We start from the raw sequence: 25,187 nt of genomic DNA, 5'->3' as shown, positions 1-25,187 counted from the left end.
TTTCATGATTTCCGTCGAGATAACAATGTAATAATAATACTATAATACAACTATACGGCATTATCGATATCCTGACAACAATGTCGAATGATCACGATAAATTTAGTCGTCTTAAGCCGTTGCTCTACACAATAGCCAATAATAATTAACAACATTATATATTATTGTCATGACCGAACTAATGTAACGTTACCTGCACACTGACAAGGTTACCTAGCTGCTATTACCTAGGTATATGCAACATCATGGAACACAGTTAACTGGTTATTAATCATACATATATATAGGTACGTATTGTCATTGATATTCCTACGATAGACATTTAAGAACAACCTATATAGACGTATAAGGCGTATTTTATTATATCATTGGCACGAGTACAATGACTTACTAAATGCCGTTTTGAATTATTTCAACGCGGGATTAAATAAACTCATATAGATGTGTACAAAGTATTATGATTTCGTGTTAAAGTATTTATTTTTACTATAAATTTTTTTTTTAATTGAAACGTAAACGAAGTGAACTGGAGTGCATTAAACTGCGTAGGTACATTATTACATTATATATTATAATAACTATTACGAGTATTATTAAGTATTGTACAATTTTTTATAACATAAGGTATAATGTATTGTGTTATTCTGTGGCTTCGTCTTCGTTTTGAGCGTTTTCTTTGGCTATCAAATAGTTTTTGACCATGTCTTTAGCCTGTAAAAAATAACGAAATATAATTACCATCGTAAACCGAACGAATTGCTACGTTATAGGTACAACCATCGGGGAATGTTCCAAGGCGCACTTCATGAACGCGTAACCGGCGGCGCAGTGAGTGTTTACGTCTGAAATAGATAAATTGTACGTCACACGTAAATATAAAATACTATTTAACTTATTTAAATATACTCTATTAACGTTATTTAATATATTCAATGTGTGTATAATATACTGGCTGTTTAACTCAACTTCGCTGGAGGAAAAAAACGAATAAACAGTAAGATACGGCGATAATGCGCTATAATGGTATTATAATATATCTATAGGTTTTAGACGTTTTAGTGTATGTCGATTAACGCTCGAACAAATTGGCATCGGCGTACTTCGCTTGTCATCAACATCGATCAAATAGTGTGAGTACCTAATACCTATATAAACTATATACACATATGGACATTGTTTTTTGTTGTATATTTGAGTAAAAAACAATTCATTAATATTATTTTATTTTTAAAAAATTTAATATATCAACGGCTGAATCTTTGCAATTTTTTTTAAATTGTATTTCTCTAACACTATATAGAAACAAAAATATTATTCATTCGGTTTTCGTCAGCCTAAACTAAATTCATGTGTAATAAGTCAATTTGTATATTATCTAATACCTATAGGGTTGAAAACTGAGAAAAAAATACTCCCAGAGTTTGAATGTGTGCAAATTTAATGTCAATTAGTTCGGTAATTTCCTAATCTATAAACGCCATAAATCATGTATTCATGTGTATAATATATTTTATATAAATAGCCAATAGGATTGCATCGAAATCACATGCCAAAAATGAGCGATTTCAGTCGACAACCGGATTGCAAGTAGTGTGTTTTTTTTCGTGACAGGTGATGAGTGATGAGTGCATCAATAAATTTGCATAAAGGTTGAAAAAACGACAATTTAGTTTTGCCAACTTGCATACAATAAAAGGTATAAAAATTGTAATACGTATTATTTTTTATTTTTATAAATTTTGAACCACAATTTTTTTTAAAAAATTTGATTATTTCTGTTGTGTCGCAAAAAAAATGAATGCAATTTGTCCTATATATGATGATCTTCGTACACAATTCTGATATATATATATATATGATGGTTTATGATAGTAAAAATCGATTTAGTCTTTGTCCAAACAGTACGACAATATGTATAACCTATACCAATCTATATTATAGATTGAGTAAAATTTTGTTTAGGATGACGTGTGATTTACATTATGGGCGTTATACATATAAAAAAACAAACGTGGTTATTATATTATACAGTGCGCATAGAAAGGCTTTTGTCGTTCGACACTATAATATGTCAACGTCATACTATTATCAATAGCTGCTTTACGTCATATCCGGACGACCTGCAGATTTCAAATATTCGTAAATCGGTCAAACAAAAATCGCTAGTTGTCAGAGTCATCTCGTATACCTTACAGTGTATACTGAATAGTTAAGCGCGTGGAATATTATATTAGGTATACGAAACTTATTTTATTTTCGTGACGAGTATTGGAAAAGATTCATAAATTTATAATAAATAAATCACAATTTTCGACGATTTCCATTTTATAAAACCGGTTTCTTTGATTTGGTGAGAATTTTTGAAAATATGTCGGCTGTTTGAAATGTTAATTTGTTAATCTATACCTACCAGTTCGTACAGATAAATTTTATTATTCCATTAGCTTTAGGTACACTTGATAATATTATCTCTACTGTCGGTTATTACCTATATATACTCGCGTAGCGCACTATTGACACAATATTATATTAATCAGTGATCGTATAAAGGGACATTGTTTGATAATATGATATTACACGTTTATATTAAAATATAAAATAAGGTGTTTAAATATTCATAATTTATCTTTACCATCGTAGCAGTTTTTTTTCAATATGTCCGCCTCGGATTTAAGCATTTCATTATCTATCAACTTCGATAACTCATAAAATCTGGGCCAGTTCCATTTGCCGGTCTCCGGGTTCATCTAAAATTGTAACGAAATCGTAAATAAAATAATAAAACATTGCAGTACACTGTAATAATATGCAATAATATAACCATACCGTTCCCATTCTCTTCGCCGTGCACGGACCGAGGCACTAAAAAATAAAATACTATTTTTAATCTATCGATTTTTCTGTGATCATCTCGAAATCTAACTATATATAAAAGGTGTCGGTGATCTATGTCAGAACGCGAAAAGTCGGGTTCACAGCTGCTGCGCATTGTCTACCATGATGTTGTGTGTTCAACATTTCAGATCTGTCCAACACTAGACATTATCCTGGTATAGATCATGGTTATAGTGACAGATAGACCACGATTTCAACGACCAACCGTAATACAATGAATGAGACATGACGTAGGTAAAGCTGTGAACCCGGCTTAAGCGAGCTGCATATAGAGCGGCACAAGCGAAATAGGTTATAGTTATAATATTAAGAATAACAAAGAAAGTGGCAATTTTTCATCACCACCGGTACGCGTGTATAGGTAGTTTTTGGTAATGATTATTATTAACCTTCGTTTTATTTAATAGCAGCATTTTTACTTCGCACTTTTTAACGAACGACAATCGCACTTAGTTGTTCGGGTTGATGATTTCTGACTGATTTACGCACGGTGCATAGTTGATTTTACGTAAAGGGAAGTCTACAAGGCAGACAATTTGCATCAGCGTAAATCGTCCAAAAAAGTATTCATTTTTTAAATTTAATCGTGTAATTCAATTATCAATACACATCGAGTAAGCCGGTAAGCGCTTAAAATACGTGGACTAACGCTGCGAAAAATATAATAATATTATCCATTTAAGTACTTTATATATTTTTATTTTCCACTTTCACGATATATTGCTCTCTTAATATTACTCGAATGAACTTAAAACCTTTTAGATATTATAATACTAAACCGCTTAGTAGAATTCCTCAATCTGACGATATTTTTATTTAATAAATCAAGGATTTTCAATGCAAACAATCATTTTTTAACAAATAAAATATTATTAGATTGAATTAAAGAAAATCAATTACTTTAAAAAAATAATTGGGCAATAATCTATTTTTTAGCTTATCGAATTTATAAGTGTTAGTTGTTACTTCTCTAGTTGAGGTCCTAAGAAATATTAGCGCCTGCCCCTCCGGCCACGAAAGTAAAACACTCATATAACATGGAGAGGAAGCGTGATCTTATAAGATCAACATACCTACATTTATTATCGTTTCTATATGTGTTATTCAAAGAATACTAAAACGTGTTATGAGAACGTTAGAATTGAAATGAGCACCTATAATATATGCGTATGATAATTCTATTCTATAAAACTGCCATATCCGTTAACTCAGTTAAGTCAACTGGACTTTTTGTAATTCCTAATTTCTTAATACTTAATGTGTGCATTACCCTACATTTGATTATCCAAGACACGCAGCTTCTATACTTAATAGAGATTTAAATTAACCCGCACCACCAGTTAGTTAACCTAATCGGTTAAATTCAAATATTATGCGGTAGGTAAATCGTACAAGTATAATAACCATAAAGACTAGAATAGCTTATGTTCATACTAGTATGTGAATTAAGCTGATTAAAACTTTATTATTTTATATTCATGGGTATAAAATGTATTATATATAATATGTGTTAACTATTTATCTTTAGACGAAGAATTTGATATGATTATATTATTATAATAGGTACCTATATTGACGTCCGGATCTATAGGAATTAAATACCTAGAGATAATACACTTATTTTCATAAAAAACTGACTAATCTACTAAACCTAACTGTAACTTAAATTTGCATTATTATATATAAATACTTTTAAAAAATAGGATAACTTTGATACTCACAGTTACATTTCATTTTTTTCAAACATACTTTGTAGGTATTTATACCGAAAATATTAAAAATAAGAAAGGATTACAGGAATCCTCAATTTTCCCACTTTAGATCAGTCTCTGCCTACATCAATATAACTATGTGACAAGAAGAGTTCGAAAAACCAAAATATTTTCAAAATTAAATCACATCGAGAAAATACTAATAAACATACTTGGTGAATTTTTAAAGTAGGTACCTACATTAATTCGTTAATAACCTAACCTAACTAGTTAAAATTTCCTGCTAGAATACATGTTCAAATTTGAAGTATTTTTCATCACAAAAGATGATGACGTCAAAAAATATGACATCATAAAACTAATACTTTTATCGTTTTGCTTAAAATCTAAAATATAGCCTAGGTAATTAATTACATTTAGAATACTTAGAAGTTAGAATATATACACACCTTACAGCTATCATACCTCTTATCATTGAGGTCTTTGTCTTTCATCAACATTTCAGTGCAAACGTCTATCAATCAGTAAATACATATTATAAACAAATAATATTGATAATTATCTATACATATTCAAGTACATCGTTTTACAAATATTAGTTTTTAAAATATTCTTTAAGATGATGCTATACCCGCATAATGTGTTTTCTCTGCCGCTTACTCTGGTGTCATAGTTAAAAACTGTTTAGTGCGGGACAACTTTACTCTCTCGATATTTGTATCAAGATTACAAAAATTATAAATCGCATCGGGAAGAATTTTATCTGCAGGTAAAACATGTGTTGTAAACTCGTAGCTTTTTAATTTTTTTGATAGCATGAATACAATTAAAACTATCGATTTGAGAACTTAAGGTTATTTTCATTTAATCATTAAAAATTATTTGTTACTACTATCAAAAAAATTAAAACTCTACAACATAGGTAAAGATCTTCCCAATGAGAATTTGGTAATTTTGATATAAATATCGAGGGAGTAAAGTTGTCCTGCGCAAAACATTTTTTAACTATGTTACGCGTGTATAAGACAGAGACAACATATACGGGTATAGCGTCCTCTTAATACAAATAATAATGTTTTATTACCAGGATTCATGTTCAGTTCTTGCATGCACTGAAACATGTTATCTAACATGTCATCTATAAGTTCGCTTTGGTTGTTATATTTTTTTTCAGCACTTGCCTGAAATACAAGGAGTTTTTCAAGACATATAATATAATATTATAATATTACGGATTGACATTTTGAGAAGAAATGTATTAATATAAAGTAGGAATAATTATATACAGAAAACATTTCATTCTAAATTTATTATATACTTTATAGAAGTATACACTATACATACATTAAAATATTAAGTGCTTTTAAAAATTAAGTTCTAACATCATTGTATCTATTTATTTGGTCTATCATTATATTATATTTACTTATAAATAAATGTTTACTAATATAAGTATACACGTAGATATTAAATATCAAAATCATTAAAAAAATAATAATAAAATTTGTTTTACATAAATACTAAATTAATCAATCTCTTTTACAACAAAATATCTAGTAAATATTGTATATAATTGGCAAATATTATGTGTATTATTTATATTATATTGATACTTACAGGTATTATCACCGTAAAAGCTGCAAAAAGACAAATTAATAGTGTTTCAGTAAACATATTTGTAATACAATATTTTATTTCACACGATTAACAAATAATATGTAAATTAAATTTCTAACAAATGGAAATTGCAAAATAATCATTCTAGTTTTATACTGGAAGCATACTATTTGACAGGAAATACCACATTTAAGTCTAACAATAAATTTTTGATAAAATCAAAAAATTCTTTGTAGATAATTTTATATTATCTATATTTATAACATTAAATTTATTTAATTTATTTACCGGATGTTTAATTCAACAATGTCATTCAATTTATTGAAAAAATGTAATTGCAAATTATATAAGTACGCTATAATAACTAATAAGTCCCCTCATAATCCATAAAAATTATATTGAATAAAATGGTATATTTATGCATAGTATATTATATTTTATAACTAATTAGTTAATATACTTTTTAGTTATTACTAATCAGTAATTATGCTAAAGACATCATAACAAAAAATATATCCTTAAGAAATGTTGGCCTAGTTATCCTGGTTTTCACTTCTAGACTTAAAATATCTCCAATATATTTTACATAAAAACATGATAAACCTCAATAGATAATTCTAAATCAATGTAAAATGTTTATTATTATATCGAAACAGTAATAGGTGCAATTAAAATGTTTTAAACACAATATTTATACTTACATAAAGTACCTATATAAAGTACCTTTATGCATGATTATTATTTTTAAGAAAAACTATAAAAGCTAAATCATATAAATTTATTGAATTTATTATATTTATATATTTTTATTATAATTATTATTAATAATTTAGATTAACCAATTTTGTTAAACAATAACTTCAATGGATAAATTATTTAAGACTGCAGTTATTATTTATGTTAGTTTAATACACAAAGCGAGTGATCCATCCAAAGTAAGACACTAATTTATCAGTACGATTACAATTTAGAAAATATTTCTTTTAATAATTATCTAAGTAGTTACAAAATAATATTTTTGGTAAGTTTTTTCTTTTTTAAATTACAATATAAATTTTTAATTTCTTATTCCAATGTATTATAGTATTTCGATTTTCGATCTACGAAAATTAAATTTCTAATGAATAGTTTATTAACCATAAAAATAAATTGTATCACTCCATCCATCTAAACTTAAAAGATTTTTTTAGAAAAATTTTGTATTTAAACACTTAAAATCAAGAAAAATAATATATTTATACTTTCAGAAACAATAAAAGTAGTTTCTTTCAAATAGTTTTTGAAACAATATTATTTTACGTAATTGAATCATTCAGTAAATATATATATATAGGTATAAAATAATATAATATAATATAAACTTATAAGTAGAATGTAGAAATAATCATCTATATATGTATACTATTTGTTGGCAGTCGATAAACATTCATTTTAATCATGAGGTGAGGGATAAATCGATAAGTTTGTCTTTTCTATGAAAACTTGAATAACACAAAGCTTCTCATTTAAATTTTGATTTTAGTGAAGAAAACTATTTAGTAATATTATCCACAAAATAATTAACTGTAAAAAAAAGGATGGTTGTTATTTGAAAAAAAAGAAGATCGTTTATCAATATGACATGACACTCCTTAAGTAATAAAAATAAATTTACCTAAAACAGTGACTTTATACAAATACTTTTTCATACTATAATTAAAAGGATAATTTATAATTTTAATGTTCTATTCTAGCCTTTCCGTTATTCAAAATTTGTCCATATATATTTCCACCGAAAATTTTTACATTCCTCTGAAACCTAAATAGACAACAACCGAGTCAGACCAATATATCTGGATTCTGAAATTGTATTTCTAAAGTAAGTGTTATAGTCTTGTTCAAATTAAAATTTTAATATAATATAGTTACAGCTTACATAATAATATGTTCTCTAAATCTTGAAAGCATTTTTAATTTTTCCTAAAATTTAAAAAAGTGCTTCCACCCCCAGTTTTCTTTTGCTAAGTTGCTGATCTATGAACGAATAAAACAAGTAATTAGGAACTTATAATGATTTGTATATTATAAAAACTAATTTTTAAACAATTATTCATTAAAAAAAAAAAAAAAACATAGATAGTTTTATTTTATTATCTCTAATACAGATCATCCTTGTATACACATGAAGCACGCAGCAGTGATGTTTATCATTTTATGTTACAAATACAAATGGGTTGTTTACAGACAAATGAAATAACAAAATCAAGGAGAAACGTAATATTCAAATGAAGGTCTGTCCTCTGCATAATAAGCTACTTATCATTTTTTCATTATTTTCCATAATATCAAGTTTCATTGGCCATTGTTTAACATTTTTTGCATGGATGTACTTATTTTTCATATTGTATAACATATTATGTTTGACATTTTGTCGATATGTCAGTATAAAAGTGATAAATTAAACTCAAAATGTACAATGTACATAATACATCATATTATAGTTAGTGCATCCGAATTACGTATGCCATATCTTAGAAGCGTTTGTCTAAATTGTATACCCTGTACTCACAAATTTATTTATCATGAACTTTGTGAACGAAAAACCTTAATTTAGAATTTTCTAATTTTGTTAAAAAAAAAAAGGCATGCATAAAAATGCTTTATGATATTGTTATTACAAATGTTTCCAGCATCTAGCTTAATATCCGAGTAAAAATTTCATTAAACTGTACTTATTACAGTACCTATATTTTTGTCTGTTTCATAGATATACGAAACAAATTTCAAAGATAGACGACGGGAAATATTTGAAAAAGAAAAATGTATAAGTTCAGTGATGTACAATCTCAGAATATGGAATAAGTAATAAGCTTGTATACGTATAAAAATTTGCATACATAGCATTTCCAATAAAAAAATAAATGAAACAATACTTTTCCAAATTTATAATAAATAACATTGAACATGACAATATAAAAATAATATTATTATTTATTATTAAATATAATGTATTGTATCTAAATTATATGCCGGAAATGCTGAAAAAAGACTCCACCAAATTTTATAATATTATTTGAAATACTATTTTAAAATGTAAAATACATTCACTTGATTTTATATTTTTGTCTAATTATTTTATTCACAGTTTAACTATTTCAAATATTTATATATTTTATCGCAATATAATTATGTAAAAAAAGCCTTGTTACCATTGTTAAAGTCTTTTCATTAAAAAAGTTAAATCATTTTATTTATTAAAATCAAACAGGGCAAGTAATTCGGACAGACCTTTTTAAGAGATGACATGCAATTCGAATGCAGCGGAAACTTGAATGTAATGATATAACTATTATAACTATAAAAGGTATATCTATTACATAATATATCATCATGCGTATATGTGCACATTCTGAGAGTGAATTACAAATTTATTTTTAAATAAATGAATTAAGTAAGAATAATGAAAGAAACAGTTATTAATTATTATCTACCCTAAAATTGAGAAGAACTATCCAAATCAGTGTAGAAACAAGGAGAATATTCCATACAATAACTTTAAAAAGATAAATTCCTATGTTTTTTGCTTTGTAGTTCATATTATTATAAATTTAAACATTAATATAGTAATTGTATTTATGTTTGATTTTTTTTAAATATTATAGAACAATTATTAATTAATTAATTAATTAATTCTTATTAAGTCAATCTTAAAAAATTATTTTTTCTTTTTTAATCCTATTTAAATTCAATATTCATAATGATTTATCAACTACTAATGTTAAAATTTATACGTGGATTATGATTAATGAGTATTGTGCATAAGAAATTAGTGGGTTCGCTATAATATATTATCATTTGTTACATAAATATATAGGTACTGGTAAAATTATAAGTGTTTGTCTTATGATTGAAATTAGTATCTAATATATTTATAAGTAAATGGTTTTAATATATTTTATGGGAAAACTTGAGTTGGATCCACGTTGATTTTACCTTAATTACCCAATTCAAGTTTAACAGTGTATCCGGACATTATATTGTAACTTGCTAGTAGTTAGTAGATCAGCGTCCGGTATGTATCAAGGCTAGAAGTATTCATTTAATAAAATAGAAAATAGAAAATGGAAAATTTACTTGGAATTCAGAGTGTTTTACTTCAGAGCTCCACAACATGGCCGAGTAAGAAATCAGCAGAAAAAGAACAAAGTTCAAGAGGAAAAGATGGTTTGTTTTAACTATAGAGAACTGACGCAGTTAACTTTTGTGAAAGATGTGTCTTTTAAATTTCTTCCTCAATTTAAACTATTAACGATGAAATGTAAAAAATGTAATCTATAATCAAGTTAATATAGTGATAATTTTATACACAAATAAATAAAAATGCTAATTGAACGATTATTTTAATATTTTAATTATGTTTACATCAGGCCGTTACCTTTGTGTGCTTACCCAAAAACTAACCGTTTTGCAAGACCTTCGCATGGTGTCTTCTAGGCAACACTAATAGACTAGACCCAACCCACGTACTCGATAAAATATGTCCGGAATTGTCATGTTGTTTTTGAAATTCGGGATCCAACTGGAAGTCATCCATTTTATCCCATACCCGCAGTTTATTGTTATTTTCGTCTTACAAATGCATAATATTAGGGTGGAAAATTATGGTTTAGTATTTATATTATGAAAAATAAACATATTATATTACTATAATAGTATAATCGTACTTAAAATACAACAATATCGTCTGTGTTTTATTGAAAGACGTATTTGTTCGGTATTTTAATTTTGCAACGAATTGTGGACATATTTTGTAAACGAGACTACTTCGGCACACGACGTATAATGCATAGCAGGACCTTGGGTAACGGTATTACCTATACGGCTATATATGGCAAACCAAGTGTCTGTGGACTGTGATATACCTATCATTTATACATGTATATGCAATATGTATAAATTATTATAATAAATATAAATACTATGATATTTTGGTGTTTTACTGTTACTATACAGCACTGCACTCTTTAATTTTGTAAATGACACATAATGATTTGCTCTGTACATAATTTTAGTCATTAGATGTTTACATATTTAATGATTCATTATATAGTGTTTTTAAAAAAGGTGTAGTTGTTTTGAACATTATACAAATTAATATAACTTCATCAACATACTTGAAACATTATGTGAGATTTATGCATAAGCTTTAGTAAACGCAATACTTTATTATAGTTACCTATTACACAATAATGGATGCTATTGCATTTTTTTAACCTCAATATTCAACATAGCATCAATGTTTTGTAGCTTCTATTTTTTCAAAAGACAAAATATTTCGAGTAAACATCGTGATCACCTATTATATTAGTCCTAAAGCAATAACATAATAATGGATGATTTTAACTTTATGAACACGAACTTAATTTTATTCTCGTACTTGCTATACAAAATATCATACAAACTTTTAAATTTTTTCGAACCTTTGAACAATAAAAAATTTTAATGCATAAAATAACTATCTGTTACTAATTATTAACTAACAAGTTAATACTTCTTACTAATAACCATATAAAAGCGTGAATAAGTTTATGGCAAAAATAGCTCAAATACCTTAAAATAAATCGAAATATTTTTAAAATGTTATTATGTATGGTAAGTTATTATAATACACATAATAGTGAAAAGTTATACGAGTACCTACCACTATTATTTTTAGAATTAGGTATATCAAAACAACTATAATCGTTAGTTTTTGTTTAAATAATTCGTTTACCTTGTTTTTCGATTATTTTAAAAAGTACTGAGCATTTTTTCTTTTGATCTGAAAAACAAACATGATTAAATTTCTTACAAGAAACTAACCCCGAAGCAAAAGATCAAAGCGTTTTTTTTACTATAAAAAATAATTATTATCCATGATAACAATTACGCTCGAAAATTACATTGTAAAGCCAATACTGAATACATTCATCGTTCCGTACAGATTCTAAAATGCAATTTATCTGCTGTAGGGTTTTTTCACTCTCGAACATTTCATAAAACAATCTCTGGAATATGTATGTTAAAAACTATTGGAAATTACATTTTTTCAGTTATTACTTAAAATAACTATATTATATAACTTTATTTTATTTTGATAATGTCAAAATAACGTAAACGTATTATAAAATTCTACTATATAGTACAAGATAGCTATATTTAATATACACTTGTATTTTATCACCACTTAATTTTAACCATATATTTGCATAATTAATCTAAATACATTATTAACACAGAACTTTGACGAATATTTACTGAGTACATTTATAAGAATGTGTGCGTGTGTTTATGTGGAGTCTAAAGTTATAATATTATATAAATACACCGACAACTAATCGTGTGTGATCCTGGCACCCGACTATAGTTAATGTGATGGTTGATTATTAATCGTCATTTTCATATTCCAAATTTGTATTGTTCATAGCTTCGATATCCGCTTGTTTTTGAATCATATAATTCTTTGCTACATCTTGAAGCTATATCAGCAACACAAATCAAATTAAAATTATTTCAAACAACTATTAATATTACTAATAAATAGTTTGAGAATATTTACCATTTTAGAATGTTTTAATGCACACTGGAATAAAGGAAAACCAGCTGAACAATGTGTGTTTACGCCTAAAACAAGTTACAAAATAGCATTAAAATTAGTTTACAATTGTAATGCGTATACTATATTAAAATATAAGTATTAATGTATTATGCATAGTATTAGGAAGACATTATGTTTTTAATAATAAAATCTAGTGATATATCTCAAAAAAATTTGGTAATAATTATTGTGTATTTATACCATGTACCTATGGAAAGAAAAAGCTGAGTTAAACTAAAAACAAAAAAGATAATTATTATTGTATATTATTTGTTTCTTAATAATATAAATGTCTTTCGGGAATTAGGAAAAACGATCGAAAACGGTTAGACAAGCATACTCACGACATCTAAAAAAATCGCAAAATATATATTAAAATAAAATAATATCATAATGACATAGCAACATATCAACCAGGCGAATGATACAGCGTTTATCTATAAAGGACTGTAAAAATTAATGACCGGTAACCGTCTAGAATGGAGACTAAATTCTGTCAAAAAAATCTAATTATTATACACCAATTAACATATTTTCCAGAAATATTTTTACATTCTGAGCTAATTCACCTATTTATATATTAAATAAGTATTATAGGTACACGTATGATTCATACCTACCTATATTGTTCCATATTGTTACGTTTCATTTTTACTTTTAGGTATTAGCCAATTCTCGCAAAAAAAAATCTAACCTATACAAATAATATACGTTTTTTTAATGTAATTCTTAAATTTAATAAGTGATGACGAAATCGACGATTATATCTATATCTATAGGTATTTATTGTGTATAACATATTAAATAGAGCATAATATAATAGTTGTTACACTAACAGGCGCGTAGCCAGAGCGAGCGTTTAAGGTATTAAAACACCCCCCCCCTCGGAGATAAAATATATAAACAAAAATAATTATATGCTAAAATTACTTTAGTTTAGGTTAGGAAAGATTATATTTTTCAAATATTTTGTTTAAAGAAATATTCGAAAGGTATGGCACAGAGCCAAAGACTTAATATTATCTAAATATCACAAAATGTCTAAACAAATCAAATGCCATACGGTCTCTGCAATTTTTTCCAATCACTTCAGCCTCTTGTCTCCACTCCGGTACTTCGATCATCTCTGTAAGTTCTAAATATCGTTTTTCATTCCACTTACCATCATTGACGTTCATCTATATATATAACATAATGAACGCAACGACATATTAATATGTGTTATATCATAAAATAATATAATAATACTTTGCATAATATATTCAGATTACTTACAGTTCCAATTGCTTTAGCTATGCATGGTACGACACACTGAAACAATAAATATAATATTATGCTTATACATAAAGCATATTAATCATTAGGTACTTATAATATACAAAAATAATACTTTCAATAGTTCAGTGTTTTCGAAGACAAATCTTGTTACATTAGTTTACATTACACTTAAATATGTAATAATAGGTATACTTGAACAAATTTGTTTAACATTTAAAGTATCTACGTAGCTATACATTATCTATTATTACTGCCTTTATAAGTTATTATTACTACTTATGTACTTGAAAAAGGTAGGTATTTAACAAATTAATTATCTTATAAATAAAAAATGTGCCGCTATACGCTATACGAGTCTATGAATAGTATTATCATGTTATTGTAAGTATTTATTTTATGTGATTTGAAGTCGTTAAAAAAATATTTGAAAACAATGTATATTACAATTTTTTTTTTTTTTAGTGCAATCATTTCTCAGTTTTTGAATGACAGCATACATACTTAGTTTCATATTTCAGAGAAAAATATTTTCTGAGAATTTTCATGTAGGTACATATTATTATAATCGAATATCTATTTAAAATTTCGATGAGTGGAAATGAAGTACAGATAACTTTTTAAAATATTCACTCATTGATAATTTAAATACTCGTCCTTATTACTTATTATAGTTCCATATTCAAAATAAAATTTCATTTTATAAATAGATCGATAAACGTATTAGAACTACGTCATAATTAAATATTTTATTTATCAACTTATTAAGGATGGTTACTGATAAAAAATTGAATCTAGTAGAGATTAAAAGTTTAAAAAATATTCAATATTTTTTAAAAATAATCGAAAAAACACAAACAATCAAAAGTTGGAGAGCACGTCCTACACTGCAGTAGGTATAGTACAGAGGCGGCCAAACAGTTGATCGCGGACAATTTCAAAGTCGATCATGTTAGAATTTTTTTTAACGCGCCCTATATGTTTCTTAATAATTATAGCTATTCAATAATAAAAAAAATTATCTATGAAAGTCGATCCTCAAAGGTGAAGTATATTTTTTAGTAGATCGTGACTAAAAAAAGTTTGGCCACCCCTGGTATAGTACTATAGTATAGATATTTGTAGAGTGTGATGTATAGCCAAAAACGAATCTAGTCGATCTAGAATTTTGTATAGGGGGTGTTACAAAATAATTGCTATACAAGTTTATCAATAACAAAAACGATAATAAATATTCTAATTTCTTATCGAACAAAAATAAAGGTCAACAAGGTCAACCAAGGAATGACTATAATAGAACACTAACACCGCTTTCTTGATGTGCCTCTATAGCTTTGAAGTATATAAGACAAAAAATGTATAATTTCATTCACAAATGAAGAAAATGACAATAATAAAAAATAGTGATTAAAGAATTAATATTTTGTTTTTATGACTTAAAATTACGTAAAAGATTCAATGTCAGTACTTTTAATACTTTTAATGACTTACCTAATGTTTTACTTTGTCAAAAATCATGTAATAATCAGTAGTTTTTATCCTATACAATTGTATAATGATTTTTTTTTAACTAAGTCATAGTATAATGTACACTCACGTATTTATTAATAAGGTATACTTATATTTTTATAAATAATAGCACTATTGTAGTATTGTACAACTATATAGTTGCACTATTTAACACTATTAAATGTACGAAATACTTGTACATGTCTTTACTATAGGTAAGTAAATACTGTATATACAATATATATATATATATTATTTATGTCTGTTTAGCGCATTATATTATAATAAATAAAAATGTATATAATATTATATGTAGGTAATAAAAGGACTTACTTTACAACCGTCGTATTTGATATCACTAGTATTCGACTTGTCATCCAACAAATCTCCGCACGTTTCTATAAATAGTTGTTATTTTATTAGAATACAAATAACATAAATTATAAAAGTATACCTAGTCAACATAATATAATTCAAACATTTTAATATTGATGATGAATAATAAATTATATATAATAATTAAATAATTACCGATATTTAAATTTAATTCTGACACGCAATTTAAGAAACCGTTAAGCCCTACATTCATTAATTCCTTATGATTTGTTATGCGGACTTCTGCATAGGTCAATACCTGTGAACAAAGGAAGACTCTTATACACTAATATACTTAAGGCTACAATATATCGAACGTAACACAATAATTGAGCACTTTTTTACCTTTTTATATTTAAGCAAACGTTACATGATTGCGCAAAACAAATATTTGATATCCTTTTCTACTGCAGTATCTTCCTTCTGGTTTTTTCCACGTATTATTAATAAATGTAATATTTTTATTTTGCTTTTTACCCGGTTTGTTAATATTTTATTGTTTTATACTATATATATATTAAAAATGTTTAAATACGATTTACTTTGGATGTCTAATGAATATCTCGCCACTTGGTAAATAGATAGATCAGATGTATAGAACTGCGCATTATAGTGACTATATGGAAAGATGTTGGCCCATTAGTCATACTTGTCTCTGTTAAGGATTCACCTGCCCATGAAATCGGTGGAAAAACGGCAGCAGATTATAATACATAACTGTACAGTTTATTATAGTTTATAATCATCGAATTCGATAGGAATTATCAGCAGAATTATTTTAATTAAATAATCAAAGGCTTATATCTACATTTAATATTATACAATATATATAGGTATTATATAATAATAATTGTGTGCCACATTTGTATACAAGTTTCAGTTGATTTTTAAATTGAAGAACAGTGAACTGTGAGAATGTAAAAACCACTTTGTAATAAATACATCGTACATTTCAGAATTTTAAATTTATTATAATATGTAATATATATATTGTATACTCATCAACTAAAATATACGGCTTACTTTTTTCTGTAACAATTGTTTTTTATTTCCATTTTCTCAAAAAAAAACTAAAAAAAAAACAAAAAAAAAAAACGAAAATACACACATTGCTCGACATGAAACTGTCATAATGGTATATAACTTTTTGATATGTGACTGCTACACACCGTCACTATCATGTTAACTTACAATATTAGATAACTAACAATAAAATCCGATGCAATCAATTATTATCTGATTTTAATACGTTGAAAAGCAATATGTTTAGTGTTAAAAAGTGCGCAATCATGTTGCGTTTTTTTTTCAGGTAAAAAGTGCACAATCGTGTAGCATGACGGTATACGGTATACCTATACACACACATTTATACCTACTTATTATATGGTCATATTATTTATTGGAATTTGTTAGTAATGGTAAAAATAGTTATAAATTATATAATTCTACTTATACCCTGTAATTCATATCAAGCGTGATAATTGAATACTATTTTCAATACATTTAATTTAATTATATATTATATTATTACCTATACAAATTACAATATCGTTAGGTACACCTAATGGCTAATTCTACCGTAATGCACATTGAACAGGAATAATAATAAATAAAAATTATGAATTTGTTAGGTACCTATTAAATTTTGTATACTACACATTTTAATAACATAATGTGTTCATCTAGAGTCTATATATTCTCTATTCTCAACGATTTAAATTTGAGTTTACAAGGGCCCTATACTAATACTTTTACATCAAACAATAAAATAGAAGCATTTCTTAACAAAATCGAACTTTGGGAAAAAAGATTACAAAGTCAAAAGTTTACGTTTGATATTATGTTCCCATCTTTTTTTTAATATGGTGGAAGAAAAAATAATAAATGAAAATGAAATAAATGAAATGCAAAATGTTATTGCGATTCATTTATTAAAACTAAAAGAAAAATTTCTTAAATATTTTGATCCAACAAAAGATATTCGTTTAAACAATTTATGGGTTATTAATCCATTTATTAAATCAGAAAAAAATAAATTATCATCATTAAATGAAGAAAAATTAATTGAGTTGTATTCAGACAAAGGGTTGGAACAGATTTTTCATAGTAATAAAAACATAAGAAAATTTTGGATCAAAATTCAATCTGAGTATCCTGCATTGACAGAGGAAGCTTTAAAAAAGTTAATTCCATTTTCAACAACATACTTATGCGAAGCAGGGTTTTCTATGATGACTACAATTAAAACCAAATCGAGAAATCGGCTGGATATATCGCCAACAATAAGAATAAGTCTATCCAAATCTATTGAGCCAAGGATTGACAAAATTATTTCAAATCAACAACAGCAAAAGAGTCATTAAATTAAAAAATATTCAAATGTACATAGTATACCTTTTTTTGTAAAATATTTAAGACGAAAAAAATTTAAATTTAATATTATATTATCTATTTATTTAAAATTATCTGTAAGTCGAATTAATTACTTTTTTTGTAAAATATATACATAAATAAATACAATAACAGTTTATTCAATTTTTTAATGCTTACTTTACAAAAGGGTCGTTAGACATCTTGGTGACATTATAGGGGGTCGTGAACTCAAAAAGGTTGAGAACCGCTGATCTAGACGGTTCAGACATCTAACTATAAATTGGCTGCAATTGCATATTAGTCAATAACTTTATAAATTTTATAACATGAGAATCCGGATGTAAAAATATACCTACGAATACAACAATAATATAATATTGACAACATGAAATGAAATATTTTTATCTAAATGCAAGACTGGATAATGTTAACTATGTTTCAATTTGTTAAGTTAATTTAATAAATATTAAAACGAAAGTTTAGTTAAAAGTTACTTTATTTTGTTTTATTAGAAAAAATTATGAATACTTTTTTTTAAGTAACTTATAACTTAGATAGGTTAGATAGTTAAAAATCATTTAAATTTCTTTCATATACTAAATATTTACAATCTGTGCTCAAAATACAAACAGCAAATTTTATAAAAGTATATTTACACAATAATGAAAATACATTATGTATAATAAAAATTTTATACATTATAGTAACTTAATAAAGTTTTTAGTTAATATCAATTAGATTAAAAATATTTATGAAATCAGTATATCTTTAAACGTTAAACTAGTTTATTTGGTATGAATAGTGGTATTTTTTAGTTATATTGACCTGGGATTTTAATTTATGTGTTTGAAAGAAATAGTTATTTTCTATGAACATTTTTTAATAAGTTGTATTTGTATTTTACAATATACTTTATTTTGATCTCTATTAAAATCCTTTATATTTCAATAGTCTAAAATAATTACATAATATATCATAATAATATATCACAATATATTATACAACATTATGCCTATCTAAATAAAATGTTTATTGTTTTCATTTTTATAAAATTAATAGATTAAAAAGAAATTTTTTTAAGTTGTTTTTTAATCAATTAATTAATGCCAATAGAGTTGCCTAAATATTAACCAAGTACCAGTCGTGATTATGTATCTATGTCTGAGAATACAAACCACGACTTTAAACAAACATCAGCAATAGTGACTAGGTAGGTGTAAATGGTTTATTGTAATTACTAATTTGTAATCATTAATATTACATCCTAAACTCGCATGGCCACATACAAAAAATTATACATACTTACAATTAAAACTAAACAAATTCCGAAAACAAATGACATATTTGACGAGGTTTATGTGGATGATAACAAATATTATACTAGAAATGAGTGGAATTGTTAAACAATTGTATACTTAGACGTTGTAATACATATAAGATGTGTTGTATACAATTATCAAACACATTGTCAAACGAAAATTGAAAATTTTTATTTTTTATATTATGATTTATTAAAATAATCAGGAAGTGAAAGATTCAGTACAAACCTAGTCACAATAGATTTACATATTATATTATAATAGCCTAATTATTACCTATAGAATTGTTGTATTATTGTAATGTAGGTAAATAATCTGATTTCGGCGTAAATTTAACATTTTTAATGATATTATTTTGGAAAATCTGAATAAATCGGTAGCAGGATAATATGAAATTAACACGATCACGCAAATTTTAAAACCAAAAATCATAAACTGATAATTATTCATTTAAAAAAAATGAATAATATTGTTCTATAATGATTTGCATACCTACACACTACGTCACTACCCGAATATAGTATATAGGTATAGTATACAATATGTATAACTATCCATGAAATATACACAATACATATCCTATATTATATCCTACACAATAATATTAACTACGTTACCCGACTTAACAGGGAAAAAATGAAAAAAATATAAATAATTGATTAATACAAATAAAATAGCTCGGCGTTAATAGATGGTGTAATATCTCGGTTTTATAGTTAACTATAAACCCACGAGTCAATTAGCATCTGCTTACCTTGCTTTATGTGTGAAAAAATTTGACCAAAAAATATGTCTTCATGAATATGTTAAAAATTAAGATTAAGTTTTATTTTTTATGATTATACGGTGTTTAAATATTATTTGAAAAAAAATTGTGTGAAAATGCAATAAATTAAAATAGGTAGGTAATTTGAAGTAAAACATTTTAACATATTATAAGGTACCTACTTTAGTCAGATTAAAAACTAATTTTTGTTTAACACGTTTTATTATTTTTATTGTATTTAATATAAGTTTATTTTCATTTATAGTTGGTGTTTTAGAAATAAATATACATCGGAGTTGTTACTCGTTTGATAAAATATTAACTGAAAATTAAATATAAAAACTGTCTAGTTTAGTTGTTATAATTGTAGATTAAAAAAAAAAATGCACTGGCCTAAGAGGGTGTAGCATTCAAGCACAAAGTCAATAGCCAACTTTAGCTATCGTTGTGTTTAGTAATCAGTGACATATTAAGACCAGCTACTTAGCTACACTAGAGCTTAATGAATACGTTTAAGTTGAAGGGCGATAATACTTTTGTCATAACATAAAAGTAATTTTTTTAACGAATGATCGAAAAGTATAATTTCTTTTAGCTTATAGTATTTTTTAATTTTATTTCCACTTTTAGGGGGCCTCTGTAGTCCACCAAGTTTCACACAATAATACTGTAAGTAGTATATATTTATTACTAATAGGTATAACTATGTTATCAATATTGATTAAACAACACTGAAAATAACACCTATTAATAAATACTATGAAAACTTAGGTATAATATAGTATATACTATTAATACAAGTGGCGTATGTAGGATTTATTTGAGGGGAGAGAAATGACCAAAATAGTTTTTCTCCCTCCACTCGAAATACATGAAGATACTATCAATTTATTTTGATTTCATACCTACCTAATATATATATATTATATACATATAGGGCTCGGATTTTAAAGCATAATACGCAACAAAAAAAGATCACGATTGTTTTAAAAATGCAAAAAAGAAGCATATTTATTTAAAAAAAAAAAAAAAACAAAAAAAAAAATGCGTGACCAAAAGTTAAAATGAACTAGTTAAAAAAATTAATAAAAAAATTTGAAAAATTAATTTAAATTAAAAAAAATAATTAGGTATTTACCGTGTAATTCCCTAGATCTGCTGTAGTGATACTGAATATATAAAAAATGAACTCTCTGCATCATCCACTGAAGTGATCGTTGCATACTTCACTTCATACCGGAGGCTTAAAATTACAACACTAAATCTTAAATTTTGAAACGATCGATATCGATGTTGAAGGCATACTGACCGTATAGGTACTGCACTACTGCAGGCTATATTATGTAAATCGGTTATCTGTATATTTAATATAAACAAGCAGATAACGAAAATAATAATAAGAATCCATATAACTAAAGATATAACCATTAAATCCGCATTCTGGGTTTTTACATTTCTTATTAATTCATTTGTTTTTAATTAATTTAAACAAAAACAAAAAAAGCTTTTACATAAAAAAATAAAAAAAAAATTGATTTATTTGAAATCAGAATGATGACGTCGAACGAATTTATGTATAAAAATTAGGCTTCTATCATATATATATAAAAAAGAAGCATATACTTTGAAATCCTAGTCCTAATTATATATGTATATGTTTATAGTAGGTGTATAAATCTCATAATTATAACATATAGCATATTAAATGGTATGAATTCAATAGGTAATGAATCATTTATTTATTTATCATTTACAAAACAAACTGTATCTTTCTAGGTTTTTTAACTATATGGTCAATAGTTTCTTCAACATCCACTCTTATGTTGTAATGAATGTAAAGCTTTGTAAGCCCACATTCAATTTGGACTAAAATTAAAATAATTTTCAAAATTTAGACAATTAATATATAATGCAACAAATATTTCATTATAACGAATAAGAAATATTAATTTACCTCCTTTATAAAATTTCTTAAATATGTTTTTAATCTTTTCATACAAACTAATGCAGTGATATAAGCTAAAAAAAAGGTCAAGAGGAAGATATAATCTTTCTCATCATCAACCCCGTAAATACGCCATTGATGATTGATTAATGCACAGGTACCCATTACAAGGCATTACCCATATAAAAGTATATATTTTAAATAAGTAGTATAATGTATAATATTTTAATAATTTAAATAATGTATATGTCGTAGGCATATAGTCAAATCAGGCATTTTATTAAATGCCTAGGCATATAGTCAAAGAATTTAATGTTTATCCAATTTCACTATCCGCCTAGACATTTAGTTAAATGCCTAATCATTTAATTAAATGACTAGGCATTTGACTAATTGCCTATTTCATGCCAGGCAAATAATAAAAAATCATTTTGTATTATTTTAAAAATTTAAATATATTTTCTTTTTAATTTTAAATTAAACATATTATTTCACATAATTATTATATTATTATTATTATTTTATTTTCTACGTTTTTTACATATTAATAATACATAGTTTTTTTATACATAAAATAGCAATAAATAACTGATAGAAAATATATTTAAATTTTTAAAATAATACAAAATGATTTTTTATTATTTGCCTGGCATGAAATAGGCAATTAGTCAAATGCCTAGTCATTTAATTAAATGACTAGGCGGATAGTGAAATTGGATAAATATTAAATTCTTTGACTACATGCCTACGACATATAGATTAACTAGGTATGTTATTAAATTTTTGGATTTCATATACATAAAAACGTTTAAAAAAAAAAAAAAAAACATAAATTAAAAATTTGCAGAATATTATGAACTTGGTAGGTATAAAACAGATACCTAACTCCTTGAACTATATTTGTTTCTGCTTTTATAGTTAGGTCTTAGGTAAGTATCTATAATAGCTATAGCATTAATGAAATTTTATTTATTCCATACTTATATTAGGTAGGTGCCTACTAAATATTATATTAAGCAACACAAAACATTAACTATGACAGTTTTACGTTCTATATAGATATACGACCGACCTACCTACGTATTTAAGTTCCAATATTATAATACCTATATTATTATGACTACCAATTTAATTATTATGTCGTTTTATAATTGTCCTGCAACATCGTAAATTTCGTTCAGAATAATTGTATTCTCGACATATGATGCACTATTAAATATTAAAATAATCACATAATTATATGCTAAAAAAATACCCATAACATTGTAGCTCACGTCGAAGGTCATCACTCGTCATCATCATTTTACCGATTTTACCGTATGCTATTTATGTACTTTTGATAGATTGTACGTGTTGATTTAAAAATATTCGTTTCCATATACATAGAATAAACTTTATGTCCGCTAAAAATAATGTAGTGACCGGTATAATAATAGTACCATTTTCCACCAAAACATTTAAACACTAAAAGACCACTACATATAATAACGAAAAACATATAAATATTATGTTAATATAGTCATTTTTACGCAGCAATTGTTTTTTAAACAATTAAAAAGGAGTTTCTCAAAGAAACGAAATTTCTGGCTTTGGCCCTCCTTTACTCGACATTCGCTCATGTCTAAGACATTGTATACACCTGCTCTGATCAGTCTGATCCCTAGGTATTAGGTACATAAATACTGACGACACACATATTATAACGTCTCCAAAAAAAAAAAAAAAATACGTTACAGCTGCAGATGGTATTATGATTCAATACCTGCATAATATGATTACCTATCTTGTGAGCGAACAGATGAGAATGCAAAATAAACGAATTATCTAAGTCTATTCAAGTACAACCTTTTCACATAGAAATCTCGTGTTACCACTATAGTTACCCAGATACGTTAAACAATCAAAAAATTACATTAGAAAATTAAATTAAATATTATATCGGTTTAACGTGAAGAACACTATTTACCTAAAAAGTATCAGGTCGGGTGGCACTATTGAGGGCTTGCCGGTCAATGTTACCCTCCCGTCGTTTAACAATTAACATGGTTTAAATATGAATGATCGAATTTACTTATTAGTTATTATGCTCTTATCTGTTAATTGTTTTAGAGAATAAAAAAAATACAGCAATTTTAATAAATAATTAGAAATACAATACACTTATTATTTATTTACCAAGAACATTAATTGATGTTGCGAATTATTAGGAAATCCTATTGGATATTATCCACTGATTTTTTAAATACCTAATTGTACCTATTTCCTATACCTGTATAATCAACCAATACCCGACTTATTATTATTATTATTGCTTAACTCGGTATTCTTATAGTAAAAATGATTTTTTTAATATTTACTCGTATATTATTTTTAAGTGCCTACTACATATTTAGTATTTTAAATAAGTTAAATACTATATTACAGCTTTATATGGTATAAAAATTGTTTTGGTGGAAACGTGGTCAATATCACATTTAGTGAAAACAAGTACCAGCTATTGATGGAAAAGGAAAAGGTACACTTTAAGTGAAAATGTACGGACAAGCCTTTCACGGATCTGTTTGTTACCAAATTCCAAGTCTCCACCCACCGTAAGTATTTTACAGGATCTCTATGAGTGACTTTGTGTCGGGCAATCTCCACTACTCAACTCTTGCCACAGTTCGATTGGTGTACGATAGTCACACATGAACTGTGACACCGTGTGTTCTATTTTTCATCATTTTAAAAATGACCAGTGGGTTTTCCTTCCATTTATAGTAGAAAAACGACCGAGTTGAAAACT

At 26.0% G+C, this 25,187-nt stretch overlaps 2 protein-coding genes and 1 long non-coding RNA gene across 7 annotated transcripts; 1 reads left to right on the top strand and 2 right to left on the bottom strand.

The window, feature by feature from the left end:
* Positions 1-461: 461 nt before the first annotated feature.
* On the bottom strand, positions 462-6,377 carry LOC114130542 (uncharacterized). The gene is made up of 7 exons (XM_027995531.2): positions 6,225-6,377; positions 5,692-5,788; positions 5,057-5,121; positions 2,827-2,862; positions 2,633-2,747; positions 778-842; positions 462-711 (listed from the first exon to the last, which is right to left on the bottom strand). Exons 1-7 carry the CDS (start codon positions 6,279-6,281, stop codon positions 640-642), a joined length of 507 nt encoding a protein of 168 aa, XP_027851332.2. The 5' UTR covers positions 6,282-6,377; the 3' UTR covers positions 462-639.
* LOC114130543 (uncharacterized) lies at positions 5,812-9,786 on the top strand. Its single transcript, XR_007603920.1, has 3 exons — positions 5,812-5,875; positions 7,958-8,082; positions 8,971-9,786. It is a non-coding gene; the product is annotated as an uncharacterized LOC114130543 (long non-coding RNA).
* A 2,242-nt stretch (positions 9,787-12,028) lies between these two features.
* LOC126549949 (uncharacterized) lies at positions 12,029-21,938 on the bottom strand. Of its 5 annotated transcripts, none has more exons than XM_050200497.1 (7): positions 19,679-19,834; positions 16,156-16,258; positions 15,958-16,022; positions 14,116-14,151; positions 14,003-14,018; positions 12,802-12,866; positions 12,029-12,721 (listed from the first exon to the last, which is right to left on the bottom strand). In XM_050200497.1, the coding sequence occupies exons 1-7, from the start codon at positions 19,712-19,714 to the stop codon at positions 12,629-12,631; spliced, it is 414 nt and encodes a 137-aa protein (XP_050056454.1). In that variant the 5' UTR covers positions 19,715-19,834; the 3' UTR covers positions 12,029-12,628. The 5 variants fall into 5 exon arrangements, with proteins under 5 accessions (XP_050056454.1, XP_050056450.1, XP_050056453.1 ...); XM_050200493.1 differs by having other exon boundaries at positions 12,039-12,721; positions 13,904-14,018; XM_050200496.1 differs by lacking the exon at positions 19,679-19,834 and adding an exon at positions 18,550-18,570 and having other exon boundaries at positions 12,041-12,721; positions 13,904-14,018.
* Positions 21,939-25,187: the final 3,249 nt, after the last annotated feature.

The sequence above is a fragment of the Aphis gossypii genome, chromosome 2 (assembly GCF_020184175.1).
Source record: "Aphis gossypii isolate Hap1 chromosome 2, ASM2018417v2, whole genome shotgun sequence".
NCBI classification, from domain to species: domain Eukaryota; kingdom Metazoa; phylum Arthropoda; class Insecta; order Hemiptera; family Aphididae; genus Aphis; species Aphis gossypii.
The sequence above is the reverse complement of the archived record's forward strand: the minus strand, read 5'-3'. Positions and strand labels throughout refer to the sequence as shown.